Below are 14,670 nucleotides of genomic sequence, written 5' to 3' on the forward strand. Positions count from 1 at the left end.
CCTATTCGGGTACTCTTGTTATACGAGGACCATGTTTCCTGGATGCGTAGGCGGGTTCTTAAGAGCCCACATTTCACCGTTCAACTTTTTCTTAGGAGAAGAACGAACAAGTTAACACCGACCGTGAAGGGTTTTGGTGAATTAGGCCCTTGGGAGTGACATCTAACGGTAATTTCCTTCAAAAATAGTTCCAGTACTCAGTTTTTTTGAGGGCCCTGATTAAGGGTCAGTAGCCGGGTCCTCATGGTCCCACCACATGATAACTCAGGAGCTGCAGGGCATAAGAGCAAATGGTTTGAGCGAGAAAATGAATTTTGGGGCGAAAATAGCTCTCATGCAGCTAATTGACGGTGCGGCTCGTAAGACCTATTCGGGTACTCAAGTTATCCGAGGGCCATGTTTCCTGGATGCGTTGGCATGTTCTTAAGAAGCCTACATTTAACTGTTCAACTTTTTCTTAGGAGAAGAATGAGCAGGTTGATGCCGACCATGAAGGGTTTTGGTGAATTAAGCACTTGGGAGTGACATATATCCGTAATTTCCTTCAAAAATAGTTCCAGTACTCAGTTTTTTGGAGGGCCCTGATTTAGTGTCGGCAGTCGGGTCCTCCTGGTCCCACCACATGACAGCTCAAGATCTGCAGGGCATAAGAGCAAACGGTTTGAGCGAGAAAATAAATTTTGGGGCGAAAATAGCTCTGTCACAGCTAATTGATGGTGCGGCTCGTAAGACCTTTTCGGGTACTCAGGTTATCCGAGAACCATATTTTCTAGATGCGTAGGCGAGTTCTTAAGAAGCCCACATTTCACCGTTCAACTTTTTCTTAGGAGAAGAACGAACAGGTTAACGCCAACCATGAAGGGTTTTGGTGAATTAAGCCCTTCTGAGTGACATCTAATGGTAATTTGATTCACAAATAGTTCCAGTACTCAGTTTTTTTTAGTGCCCCTTATTTAGGGTCGGCAGCCGGGTCCTCATGGTCCCAGCACATGACAGCTCAGGATCTGCATGGCATAAGAGCGAACGGTTTGAGCGAGAAAACAAATTTTGGGGCAAAAATAGCTCTCTCGCAGCTTATTGACGGTGCGGCTCGTAAGACCTATTCGGGTACTCAGGTAATCCGGGGACCATGTTTCCAGGATGCGTAGGCGGGTTCTTAAGAAGCCCGCATTTCACCATTCAACTTTTTCTTAGGAGAAGGACGAGCAGGTTGACGCCGACCATGAAGGGTTTTGGTGAATTAAGCCATTGGGAGTGATATTTAACGGTAATTTCCTTCAAAAATAGTTCCAGTACTCAGTTTTTTTAGGGTCCCTGATTTATGGTGGGCAGCCGGGTCCTCATGGTCCCTGCACATGACAGCTCAAGATCTGCATAGCATAAGAGCGAATGGTTTGAGCGAGAAAATGAATTTTGGGACGAAAATAGCTCTCTCGCAGCAAATTGACGGTGCGGCTCGTAAGACCTATTCGGGTACTCAGGTTATCCGAGGACCATGTTTCCTGGATGCGTAGGCGGGTTCTTTAGAAGCCCACATTTCACCGTTCAACTTTTTCTTAGGAGAAAACCGAACAGGTTAACACCGACCATGAAGGGTTTTGGTGAATTAAGGGTTTTGGTGAATTAAGGCATTGGAGTGACATCGGTAATTTCTCATCGACGACCTCATCTTGAGCCGGATCGACGACGCCGTCCGCCGGATCCTCCGTGTCAAGTTCACCATGGGCCTCTTCGAGAACCCCTACGCCGACCCTAGCCTCGCCGGCGAGCTCGGCAAGCAGGAGCACCGCGACCTTGCACGAGAAGCCGTGCGCAAGTCCCTCGTCCTGGTCAAGAACGGCAAGCCCAGGGACAAGCCGCTCCTGCCGTTGCCCAAGAAGGCCCACGGCAGCGTCCTCGTCGCCGGCAGCCACGCCGACGACCTCGGCAGCCAGTGCGGCGGCTGGACCATCACCTGGCAGGGCCTCACGGGGAACAACCTCACCGCCGGGACCGCCATCCTCGACGGCATCAACCGCGCCGTCGACCCCGGCACTGATGTCGTCTACTCAGAGAACCCTGACGCCGGCTTCATCCAGCAGAACAAGGCCCGGTTCGACTATGCCATCGTCGTCGTCGGCGAGCCACCGTACGCCGAGCAGTTCGGCGACAACCTGAACCTGACCATCCCGGAGCCCGGCCCGGCCATCATCCAGAACGTGTGCGGCAGTGGCATCAGGTGCGTCGTGGTGCTCGTCTCCGGGCGGCCGCTGGTGGTGGAGCCGTACATCGACGCCATGGACGCGCTGGTGGCGGCGTGGCTGCCGGGGACGGAGGGGCAGGGCGTCGCCGACGTGCTGTTCGGCGACTACGGGTTCACCGGGAAGCTGTCGCGGACGTGGTTCCGGTCGGTGGAGCAGCTGCCGATGAACGTCGGCGACGCGCACTACGATCCATTGTTCCCGTTTGGGTTCGGGCTCGAGACAGCCGTCGTCATATTAGGGTGTTTGGATTCACGGTATCTCATTGGAAGTTTTGGAAAGTTAGTTCAATTTTGAGCTAAATTCTTAGACTTTTCGGTGAAAAATCGTCAATCCAAACAGACTCCCCTAGGTAATGACAGATGAGAGAAGACTCCCTGCTGGTCAATTGATTCCGGAATATTATGTCATTTCATTTTTCCATAGCTAGTCCGTGTCTAGTTGATCTATGTAGTAGTGTCTCTGAACTCTGAAGACAATAATAAGCTCCCGAATGATTAAGCGATCTCTCTTCAGCGACATGATTGTTGAAGGACTGGACAGACGACCAGAGAGGGTGAATGGGAGACTTTAAAATTTTTCCAAGAGAATAAGACATATGTCCCAAATTAAATCCGACGCACCTCTCTTCTAACTGTCAAGGTGACACAAGCAACACGTGACGAGTTCACCTTAGAAATGGTTAGGAAAAGCTCGGCGCAAAGCGGAAGCACGCGAAAAGCAATCAGCTCAGGCAAAGCACAACACAAATCGGAAGCAACGATTTATCACAGTGCCGAAAAAGCTTTTCACTAGCTAAGCAAGCAATGATTTATCAACGATTAGCACAACTCAAAATAAGCGAAAGCAAAGCTTAACAAAAAGCTAATCAAAAGACTCACCAAAAGAATTAGAACTAATCACTATAAAAGAGCTCTCTTAGCGAAGCATGCAAGACTAATAAATAAATCTAATTAACACAAGCCAGATATGCATGCAAAGAACTAATTAACAAGTTCATTAGCCATGTGAGCATTCATTGCTCGAATAAACAAGGAAGGAATTTACCTTGCTGCTCCTGGCGTCGGCCTGTTTGGCCTGCAGTTGTCGGCCTGCTCTTGCCCGCGCTCCTGCGGCCTTGTGCTGCTGCTTGCCGCTGGCGCCGGCCTGCCACTACCTGAGCGCAGATGGCAGCACCGTGTGGCCTGCTGGCTCGATCCAGCAGTGGACCACGAGTTGGGCTGCAAGCTGGGCCTCACGCCCTTGCCTGGGCCGCGTCCGCGTCCGGCCTGCTGGGCCGAGCCAGCAGCACAGAGGTCGAGCCGGCGGCCCACAAGCTGCACGCTCCCGTGCGGCGTTTTTTTCTTTTTTATATTTAAAAAAAATTAAAATTTCAAAAATATATGTCCATTTTAAAATATTTCAAAAATACCCCCGGTCGCCCCCATAGGGCGACAGGCCTTAAGTGTATTTTTTTTTTCAAATTCGCAATGAGGTCCCTGAAAAAAAAAAGCCCTGTCGCCCCCCCCCCCAACGGGCCTGTCGCCCAGCCCACGGGCGACCGCCGCTGGGCCTGGCCCACGGGCGCGGCAGGGGGGCCTATCGCCCCCCTCGCGGGCGACAGGGGGGCCTGTCGCCCCCCCCCCCCCCCCCCCCCCCCCCCCCGCGGGCGACCGGGGTTCCCCCCTATAAAAGCTCCTGCCCTCCCCTTCCCTCCTCATTTGAAAATTTCACCAAAAATCCAGAAAAAAAGAGAGGAGTGAGTAGAAGGAAAGCGGCGAAGCCCTGCCGGATTCAGCACTTGTGATCTGCAGGTTAGTACATTTAGTTTATATGTTGTTATATTTAAGTACTACGTATTTAAATATGAGTAATTTAAGTAGGGGTGAGTAATTTAATTTAATTTAATTAGTGCTATAGTAGAACCATTTAAGTAGGAGTTCAATAATACTTTAGTTTGTAATTACGTAGTAGTAAATTAGTTTAGAAAATTAGTTATACGCATTTATTATTACAATTGCAGTACTATTAGAGACGTGTTTATAAATTAATTATGATTTAGAATAGAATTTGGCATATGCAGTATAGAATTTGAGTGTCATCACGTAGTTATGAATACTTATACGTTGTAGTTGAATTTCATACTTAGTTTTTACGGATTATTGAATAAGGTAGTGAAGTAAAGAGTATAACTCGATATGTATTATGTGATATACAGATATGTCGAGCAAGATGCAGTTTCAAGTATTTTATGGTGAATACAATGTTATGTATGGGCCAAATGGAGTAAATCTTTCTGCCTTTAAGCGCACATCTAGCGGCATAGATAAACCTCTGGAAAGGAGTTTTGGTTCCATATGTAAGTGGCTGCAGCGTGGGTTCCATGTTGATCCGTTGACACATGTGATCACTATCCAGTCTCTTGTTAATTGGGAGGTAGAAAGTGAATTATGGGAATTAATGATGATACACAGCACTGATGACTGGCAGAAATACATGCAAGCAGCTCTAGAGCGTGGGTGGCCTCTGGCCATTCTTGTTCAAATTCAGGAGAAGACACAAAATGAAAACCAACATTGTGCAGATCAAGGAACTCCGAGTATTCGAAGAGAGACCAATTATGTTAAGCAAGATGAGTCAGAAGAGACAGAGAACTAAAACATGGGACCACAGGGCCTTGCTGATGAGGGAGAGAGGATACATAGCATTGTGGACGAGATGGAGGCAGAAGACCAAACCGCAATAGAGATGGAAGAATATGAGGACTCATCTGATGACGAGCAGTACTCATTGCCAAAAGAGTGGAAAGAGCATGGTTTTGGCAGTCATGTCGTAGAAGATGTACGAAATCAGGAGTGCGAGTACAGAGGGAATGAGGTAGTGCAAGGTGCAACATATCCAAACATTGAAGCCGTAAAAGATGCTGTGAGACTATGGGCAATCTCATTGAAACGAGAATTCAAAGTCGTAAAGTCTGGCAGTAAAGAATATGAGGTGAAGTGTGTGAATGCTGGATGTCCATGGCGAGTACATGCATTCAAGGGAAAATGGAAGTCAAACTGGAAATGTTCCATTGTCACAGAGCATACTTGTTTGCTGTCAGAAGTTCTTCCCTCGCATCGCAATATATCATGCGACTTTGTTGCAAAGCAAATGTATGGGTTTATTATGGACAACCTAAATTATGAGCCAAAAATGATTGTTCGACACATTGAGCAACTTACCAGTACACCATCAGTTATTTGAAGGCATGGCGGGCTAAACAAAGGGTGTTCGAGATACGGTTCGGCACATATGAGGCATCATATGATAACCTATCTCGTATGTTATCACAGGTTGCTGCTAGAAATCCTGAAAGCTTTTATGACACATACCTTGTACCAGCCGTGACTAGGGGACAAAGAATTATGCAACGAGCCTTCTTTTGCATAGGTGCTTGTGTTAGAGCATTTCAGTTTTGTCTTCCAGTGATCTGCATTGATGGCACATTTTTGACTGGAAGGTATAAAGGTCAGATACTGACCGCAATCGGTGTAGATTGCATTTGTTGAGAATGAGAACATAGACAGTTGGTATTGGTTCCTTGAACGAGTGAAGATTCATGTTGTTGCTGCACGTCCAGATGTGTGCCTTATTAGTGATAGGCATGCAGGTATTCTGCAATCAATACTGAAATTGCAACGTGGAACTGCGACAACGCCTCCATTATGGCCTGATGTCCAAAACAGGTGGTGCATTAGGCATATGGGTGCAAACTTCTATGAACACTTCAAGAACAAGGATCTTAAGAACCTGTTTAAGAGGTTGTGCACCCAAAATCAACAGAGAAAATTCAATGCATTATGACAGATGCTTGATCAGTTGACTGCAGAGCTAGTGAAGGTAAGGGCATCAGGAGCAGGCACGAGTCAGGCTGCAGAGGCTAGGGATTCAATTGAGAAGCCATTTTCACACTGGATTCGAGGTGCACCTAAGGAGAAATGGTCATTCCTTTATGATACCAACGGAATACGGTATGGTATTCAGACAACGAACCATGCAGAGTGTTTCAATATGGTTATGCGTTCTTGTCGTGCCTTTCCACTTGTGGGAATTGTTGAGTTCATCATGTATGGGTGCATGAAGTATTTCAGAGAGTGTTACACGGCTGCAAGCATAAACATCAGCAACCCCCAAATTCAGTTTTGCAAAAGAGTGACACAATATATGCAAGAGAAGATTGAAAAGGCCAAACTGCACCGCGTCATATCCACAGGTACAATGGAGCATAGATATGAGGTTCTATGCAAGGATAGAAGTGGTCGTGGTATCTGTAGAGATAGGGTGGTACAGGAGAGTTTGATCAAAGTTGATTGCAAAGCCTTCTGCTCCTGCATGAAGCCTAAGTTATTGCATATGCCATGCTCCCATCTCATTGCGGCATGTGCAGAGTCTGCGTTACAGCCAGGACTATTTGTTTCACCGTACTTCAGCAAGGAAACAGCTGTATCCACATGGGGACATGAGGTATACGGGATTGGAATTGTGGGCGCACTTTTAATTTTACTTATTCGGAATGCAAAGGTCCTGGGCACATGCGCGGGTTAGACGCGCATATCCTGAGTTTGTTTCGGAGCTCGACATGCTGACGCCCGAGGACGTTGTCTGGGAGCCTTACAGCCCAGAGGCTGTGGCTACCCGTGCACCAGTAGGCCTGTCTTCGCACTGCTCCGCGAATGCGAGCCTGTGGCTTACTTCCGCCGTCCTGGTTTATGACATCGCGGTTGAGGCATATTGCCCCTGGAGAGTTAGGAGACAGTTTGGGCAGCGCCAGGAGTTTCCGGTGCCCACCGCGTTGGAGCGTGTCAGTCGCCAGGACCACAGGTAATTATGAATGAACTTGGCTCATACATTCGTGTCGAATCTAACGATTCTTCGTGGTCCACTTTGTAGGTTATCAAGGAGTGGCTTGCCGTGCTCTGATGATTGGCTCACCAAGATCCAGCCGTGGGTGGACCAATGGGAACAGGCAGACGAGCTCTTGGTCCATCCAACAGGACCACACACAGACAGCTCCTTTAAGGCTTACCTCACCTGGTACTTACCCCGGACTCGGGCTCGTCTGGTTTTTGTTGACACTCACCCGCAGCCACACCAGGCGAGGCCTCAGGATGGCTATGGCCGGCATCACGTGGAGGCACTAGCTGGCGCGGTGAGTCTCTTGATCATATTTGCATATATATATATAATCATATTCATAAGATAATTCATGTGTTTGTAACTGTACCTTTACTGAATTGATGTAGCTTCGCCTTTGCAACATGATGGAGACGGACTGCTCGACTTACTTGACGAGGGTACGTGCCGGATCCCCAATGACCCAGTTTGAGCAGACAGAGGCATGGTCGAGGCAGCGTGATCAGTTGCGTCAGGTAGTGCACAACTTCGGAAGCCGTGTGCAGTACGAAGACAGCCACGGGTCGTCTCAGGCCTCGTCGTCGTTCCCGTGTCCGTCGACCATGCACGGGCCGACGTTGCAGTTCTTCCCAAGTGCAGGTAACGTACATATCTCTTTAAAATTAGATCAAGTGTTCCTACATATTTACTAATATCACATACAGGATACGATCCAGCTACTGCGTTCGGCCATACTGGAATATTTAGAGGGACAGCACCAGTTGGCGGACCGTATCCAGGGATGGTACCGGGCCACAGATACCGGCCTACACAGGTTAGTTTATGTTTCGTATTTCGGTTTCTACATGGCATGACAAAATATACGAGCGTACGCTAACATCCACATTTTTTGCGTAGGATTCTACCCCCCATGCGGGCGCCGGACCTTCTTCTTCCTCCTTTCGACCAGATAACGAGACCTTCACCTTAGACGACTTCGACAGCTTGAGTCCAGAAGAGCCTGCCGCGCAAGGTGACCCCGATGTCTTGGGGTATTCACAGCTAGGAGGAGCACCACTTGGGATCTCTCAGCAGCAGACACCGCAGCCCCTTGCGCGTCCTGAGCGACAGGTGAGGTCTCCGGATGTTCTCACCTACTCCGAGGGCCATGTCCGTGCCCAGCAGAGGGCTAAGAGGGTCCGACGCCCTAGGGGTGGTTAGATGTATCTGATGTTTGTATCTCTGATGTTTATTTGTAATGAGATAGCTGTGGACCGCTTATTTGTATCCGATATTTATGATTGTGGTAGGTTACTTGTCATTTGTTTCTATAGATACTATTGATGTGAACTTATTATGTTTGTGGATTCCATAATGCTCGTGAAATAAGGGAAGTTCTTGCAATTTTTCCCGTGATTTAATGAAGGACAAGTTAGGTGCGGTAGGAGTTAGCGGTCGAGATCCTGCCGACGATGATGACAAATACACGCTCGAATAGCTCAAAATAGGTCCCTAGAAAAAAAATAAAGGCCCTGTCGCCCCCCCCAACGGGCGACAGGGGCGCTCGAATAGCTCAAAATAGGTCCCTGGAAAAAAAATAAAGGCCCTGTCGCCCCCCCAACGGGCGACAGGCCCCTGTCGCCCGAGGGGTGGGCGACAGGCCCCTGTCGCCCGTTGGGGGGGCTACAGGCCCCCCCTTTTTTTTCTCCAGGGACTTTGTTGCAAATTTGAAGAAAAAAAATTACACTTAATTTGAAGAAAAAAAAAATTACACTTTGGGCCTGTCGCCCTATGGGAGGGCGACCGGGGTATATTTTTGAAATATTTCAAAACGGACATATATTTTTGAAATTTTAATTTTTTTTAAATATAAAAAAGAAAAAACCGCTCCCGTGCGAGCCTTGGAGCCTGGCCACGAGCAGGCACTCGCGCCGCCGCCGACGGCAGCTGAGCCTGCGTGCTGCCGCTCGCCGCGAGAAGCGCGCACCGCCACTCGCGCGCTGTTGCACCAGCCTTGGGTTGCTCGCTCGCCAACTTCTCTCCCTGAGCAAAAGTAGAGGGAAGAAAGGGAGAGCCAAGAACAACGCCGAAAATTGAAGCGCAAATTACTCGCTCAAGACTCCATGGATCCAAACGAAACTCAAGCAATAAATGCGCGATCTCAAGGATTAACAGATCCAAAAGGAATTTCGTGAAACGGTAGAGTATAGCTCGCGAATTGAAAATCACACGAAAATACCTCCGAAAATCGCGGGAAAAAACGTCAAGAACAAGAGGATGAACTCAAAAATCACTCAGATCTTGACGCCTGAAGGGCACAAGGAGGTTTGAGCCTCCTTTTCCAATAAAATCTCCAATATACTCTAATCCGAAAATCACAAAAATTAGAGAAGCAAATGAACTAGAATTTAAGAGCTAACCTCTCCTCTAGCCATGCTTATATATATATATATATATAGTGCTGCCGAAAAATTAAAATACTCCTACGCTATTTATTACAATAACCGCCCACGCAGAGGCAAAATCGTCCAACCTTTTACTGAAGCCACGGACAGACACACCGCCTTCATGATTTCGCTTCGACTCGACGCAAGCTTCATGATGACGCCACGTGCCCTCCGCCCGGACCTTAATCGCGCCAAGTCCGTCCCCGGTTTTGAGGCCCAAACCGGTCAAACCCGTCTCTCCCGGTTTTGAGGCCAAACCGGTCAAACCCTCGCGCACGCCACCGAACGACGTGACTGACTCCCCGGTTTTTGAGGCCAAACCGGTCAAACCGCCGATGTCGACGCGTGTCCGACCTCCCGTCGAGCCTTAAAGCCTTCGAGTCGTTCGCGCGCGCCCGCCACACAGGCCGCCTACTTAACTCGCCATCGTCCTCGCCGACTTAGCCAACGTCGTCTTCATCACCATGTACTTTTGCTCTTCCGTGCACCGTGTGGACCGTCCATGGCTCCGCATGACCTCCTCGGCCCTCGGGTCCCTCGGTCCTTCAGCATGGTGTCCCTCCTGCCGAATGCTTCTTGTTGCTTTGCAGCTCAAGAAATTAAACCACACCGCCAACTAACATCAGAGCTGAGCCATGGGGATCCCTCCTGCCGGAGGTGGCACTGGCAGCAGCTGCGGTAGGGTGGTCGCTGCTGCTGCCTCGCTCGTGTTGCTTATTCAGCTCATCTCCGGCTGTGTTTCTCCGGCGGCGGCCGGAGGCGGAGGGGAGCAGCAGGGCGCCAAGTACAAGGATCCGAAGCAGCCGCTGCACGCGCGGGTCGACGACCTGCTGCGGCGGATGACGCTCGCTGAGAAGATCGGGCAGATGTCCCAGATCGACCAGGAGAACGCCACCGCCGACGTCATCAGCAACTACTTCATAGGTGCGTAGCTAGAAATTCTCGAAATCCTTTCAATCCTCGCTGGTGCTCCTGCGTAACCATCACTGATTCAAGGCTCTGCAGGGAGCGTGCTGAGGGGCGGCGGCAGCGTACCGGCGGCGGACGCCCCGCCGGAGGCGTGGGTCGAGATGGTGGACGCGATACAGCGCACGGCGCTGTCGACGCGCCTGGGGATCCCGGCCATGTTCGGCATCGACGCCGTCCACGGCCACGGCTACGTCTACAAGGCCACCGTCTTCCCGCACAACGTTGGCCTCGGATGCACAAGGTAGCTCTCTAGCTAGGTACTCCATCGGTTTCAAATTATAGTTTGTTTGACTTTTTTGACTCCAAATTTAACTACTTATTTTATTTAATTTTTTTTTGCAAAATATCACTTATTTTACTGTGGATTGCTTTATCAATATAAGATCTTCAAAAATGACTTAAATTTGACAATGTTTGCATAAATTTTTTTGAATAAAACGAGTGGTCAAACAAACTATAATGTGGAACGGAGGTATAGTAGTAAGCTTGCATTGGCCCGACCCGAGTCTTTGTATACCCCAAATTGGTAGAAAAAGCTAGCCCGGCACTGCCATTTGAGATCCAAGATCTGAAGTGCCCACATGCTGATGCTGGCAGTTGGCATCAATGCATCAATATACAGACTAGCTACATACTTGTCGATCCAAAACTACCACGTGAAGATTCCTGTGCAACGGGTTTTGTTATTCTTTGTATATGGATCGAGGTAGTGCGCGACGCACCCTGACTATCATAGACCGATCATACATATAGGCTAGGGCTATCTCTCAACCTTAGCTCCATCTTAGCATCTTGGTTCATGAATGTGAATCATTGTATGTCATGCTAGCTACATGGATAAACAACTCGACCACATCTTTGTCTCGATCCTTTTTTTATATCTTGCATGCACGTAACCAATGTACTAACTCCCAGTGGCGGAGCCGGCCAATGAGCTAAGGAGAGGCTCATCCTTCCTCCTCTTTCTTCTTTCTCCTTCCCTCCTTCTTTCTCTCCCTTCTTCTTCCTCAAAAATGGTGGAGAGGCTGTGGTGGGGGTGGGGGGTCGAGCCCCATCCACCCCTGCTCCAAAATATAAGGGATTCTGCCAATGCACCTGGACAAATATTTCAGGATGATAGAACAATGTAGAATTATTTCTAAATGTAATTGTGCTTAACTACTACTTTATGGACTTTGAGAACGCTAGCTTTCGGATTATGCTTCCCATTACACAATGCTGATTGTACACAATGCTTCATAGTTCAAATACTCCATGCTTGTTCTACCATCAAAGAAAAGAAATTTAATGGTAGTGTGGTAAAAGAATGTTCCTTAAGCGTAGTATACTATTTCAGAGACCCCGAGCTCGCAAAGAAGATTGGAGCAGCGGTTGCATTGGAGGTCAGGGCCACCGGAATCCCCTTCATATTCGCTCCATGCCTGGCGGTACGCAATCATGATCTCACAATGCTAAAATTAAGCCTTGTAATTTCACCAATCTAACCTAAATAAATTTGCAGCAAACCACTAGCCATTTCTTTTATTTTGTCCTCAATTGTTTTTTTTTGTAGGTGTGCAGAGATCCGAGGTGGGGACGATGCTATGAGAGTTTCAGCGAGGAACCCAAGCTGGTGCAGCAGATGACTTCCATCATCTCAGGCATCCAAGGAGAAATCCCGGAGAGCGGCCGTCGAGAACCCTTTCATCGCCGGCCAGCGCAACGTGGCTGCATGCGCGAAGCACTACGTCGGAGATGGCGGCACCACCAGGGGAATCAATGAGAACAACACAGTGGCCACCTTCCACCAGCTGCTTGGCATCCACATGCCGCCCTACTACAGTGCCGTCATCCAGGGCGTCTCCACTATCATGGTCTCGTACTCGAGCTGGAACGGGGTCAAGATGCACGCCAACCGCTTCCTTGTTACTGACTTCCTCAAGAACAAGCTCCGATTTAGGGTACGTTAACTCTTTTGGGCACCTTTTGGTCATCATCTTGATTTTTCCTTGAGACCATTAATTATAAGCTACTCTCTCCATCACAAATTATTAGTCATTTTGGCTATATCCATTTTGATATGCATCTAGACATGATATATATCTAGATGCATAGCAAAAACTATGCATCTAGAAAAGTCAAAACGACTAATAATTTAGAACGAAAAGTACTATTACTTTCGTTGGGACTAGCAAAAAACATATAGCAGGACCGGGGAATTTATAGGTTTGTCTACTACATACCTAGAGTAAATTTTCAATTTCTCATGTGCATATTTTCAGGGTTTTGTAGTCTCCGATTGGCTAGGACTTGATAGGATCACAAGCCCAGAGCATGCTGACTACCCTCTCTCCGTCAAGCTTGGCATCCTTGCTGGCATTGACATGGTAAGCCATTACCCATAATTACCGTTCCGATTGGAGCTGATTAATAAGCAAGTTATATAGTAATAAATGGTTAATCATGCGTCACTGATGACTGTCCCCCCAGGTCATGATTCCATACCAGTACAAGGAGTTCAGGGACGATCTCACGACGTTGGTGCAGAACGGGAGCATCCCGATGAGCCGGATCGACGACGCCGTCCGCCGGATCCTCCGCGTCAAGTTCACCTTGGGCCTCTTCGAGAACCCCTACGCCGACACCAACCTCGCCGTCGAGCTCGGGAATCAGGAGCACCGCGACCTGGCGCGCGAGGCCGTGCGCAAGTCCCTCGTCCTGCTCAAGAACGGCAAGCCCGGCGACACGCCGCTCCTGCCGCTGCCGAAGAAGGCCCACGGCGGCATCCTCGTCGCCGGCAGCCACGCCGACGACCTCGGCAGCCAGTGCGGCGGCTGGACCATCAAGTGGCAGGGCCTCACGGGGAACAACCTCACCGCCGGGACCACCATCCTCGACGGCATCAAGCGCGCCGTCGGTGCCCCGTCGGGCCCGCGGGCACCGACGTCGTCTACGCCGAGAGCCCCGACGCCGGCTTCATCCAGCGGAGCAAAGGTCGGTTCGACCACGCCGCCGTCGTCGTGAGTGACCATCCCTACGCCGAGTCGCCGAGACGGCAGGCGACAACCTGAACCTTACCATCCCGGCGCCGGGGCCGGCCGTCATCCGGAACGTGTGCGGCGGCATCAGGTGCGTCGTGGTGCTCGTCTCCGGGCGGCCGCTGGTGGTGGAGCCGTACATCGACGCCATAACGCGCTGGTGGCGGCGTGGCTCCCGGGGACGGAGGGGCAGGGCGTCGCCGACGTGCTGTTGGGCGACTACGGGTTCACCGGGAAGCTGTCGCGGACGTGGTTCCGGTCGGTAGAGCAGCTGCCGATGAACGTCGGCGACGCGCACTACGACCCGCTGTTCCCGTTCGGGTTCGGGCTGGAGACGCGGCCGCTGAAAACTTAACTAGTTTCGGTATTTGCATGCCGTCATTTGCATCTTGGTTATGTGGTTTCAGACCATTTTAGTTGATCGCTGCGGTAATGTGAAGCTTTTCACCTCCCTCGATTGCAAGTTTCTAGGTTCAAAAGATGTTAGATCAGGGGCGGAGCCGCATTGGTGCATGGGTATGCACAGAAATACCCAACAATTTCGGCAAAACAATGAAGTGTGTGTGTGTGTGTGTATATATATATATATTGCTTGTGTTAGACAAATTTCACCCACTCTTAGCTTCCTATCTAAGCCTAAACTGATTGCAAACAGACCAACAAGCACATATGACGGCAGGCAATTTTAACTTACCATTTTCTTATTGCCTAGGAATACCCAACTCAACTCCGCCATTGTGTTAGATATCGCTTTCTTTCTAGTGAAGTGCAATATAGCAGTACTCCCTCTATTTTTATTTACATAGTATTAGATTTTTCTCAAATCAAATTTAGTTTGATCAAACTTATAAAAAATAACATATCAATTTTGTTTCATTAAATCCACTATGAAGTATATATGCCGATAGTGCATATGTTGAATAGTGTAGTTGCTATATTTTTCTATAGGAACATTTCTTGTATGGCCCTAGAGAAAATAGCACTCCCTTTGTATAGCCCTGAAAAAAAAAAGAAAGTTCCCTGTATGGCCTCCGTTTTATTTTCTATTCTTCGTATGGCCTTCCATCACCTCCTGTTCGGAAATTTTGTCAACAGCACATAGAGCCCCACCGGCCGTTGGCTCCACATCCCCTGACCCCGCGA

At 49.1% G+C, this 14,670-nt stretch overlaps 1 protein-coding gene and 1 pseudogene across 1 annotated transcript; both read left to right on the plus strand.

Moving 5' to 3' along the window:
• The first annotated feature begins 243 nt into the window (after positions 1-243).
• Positions 244-2,792, plus strand: LOC120674616 (periplasmic beta-glucosidase-like). Its single transcript, XM_039955770.1, has 2 exons — positions 244-293; positions 1,676-2,792. The coding sequence occupies exons 1-2, from the start codon at positions 244-246 to the stop codon at positions 2,535-2,537; spliced, it is 912 nt and encodes a 303-aa protein (XP_039811704.1). The 3' UTR covers positions 2,538-2,792.
• A 7,340-nt stretch (positions 2,793-10,132) lies between these two features.
• Positions 10,133-13,882, plus strand: LOC120675793 (annotated as a pseudogene).
• The last annotated feature ends 788 nt before the right edge of the window (positions 13,883-14,670 follow it).

Source organism: Panicum virgatum, chromosome 5N (genome assembly GCF_016808335.1).
Source record: "Panicum virgatum strain AP13 chromosome 5N, P.virgatum_v5, whole genome shotgun sequence".
Classification (NCBI taxonomy): Eukaryota; Viridiplantae; Streptophyta; class Magnoliopsida; order Poales; family Poaceae; genus Panicum; species Panicum virgatum.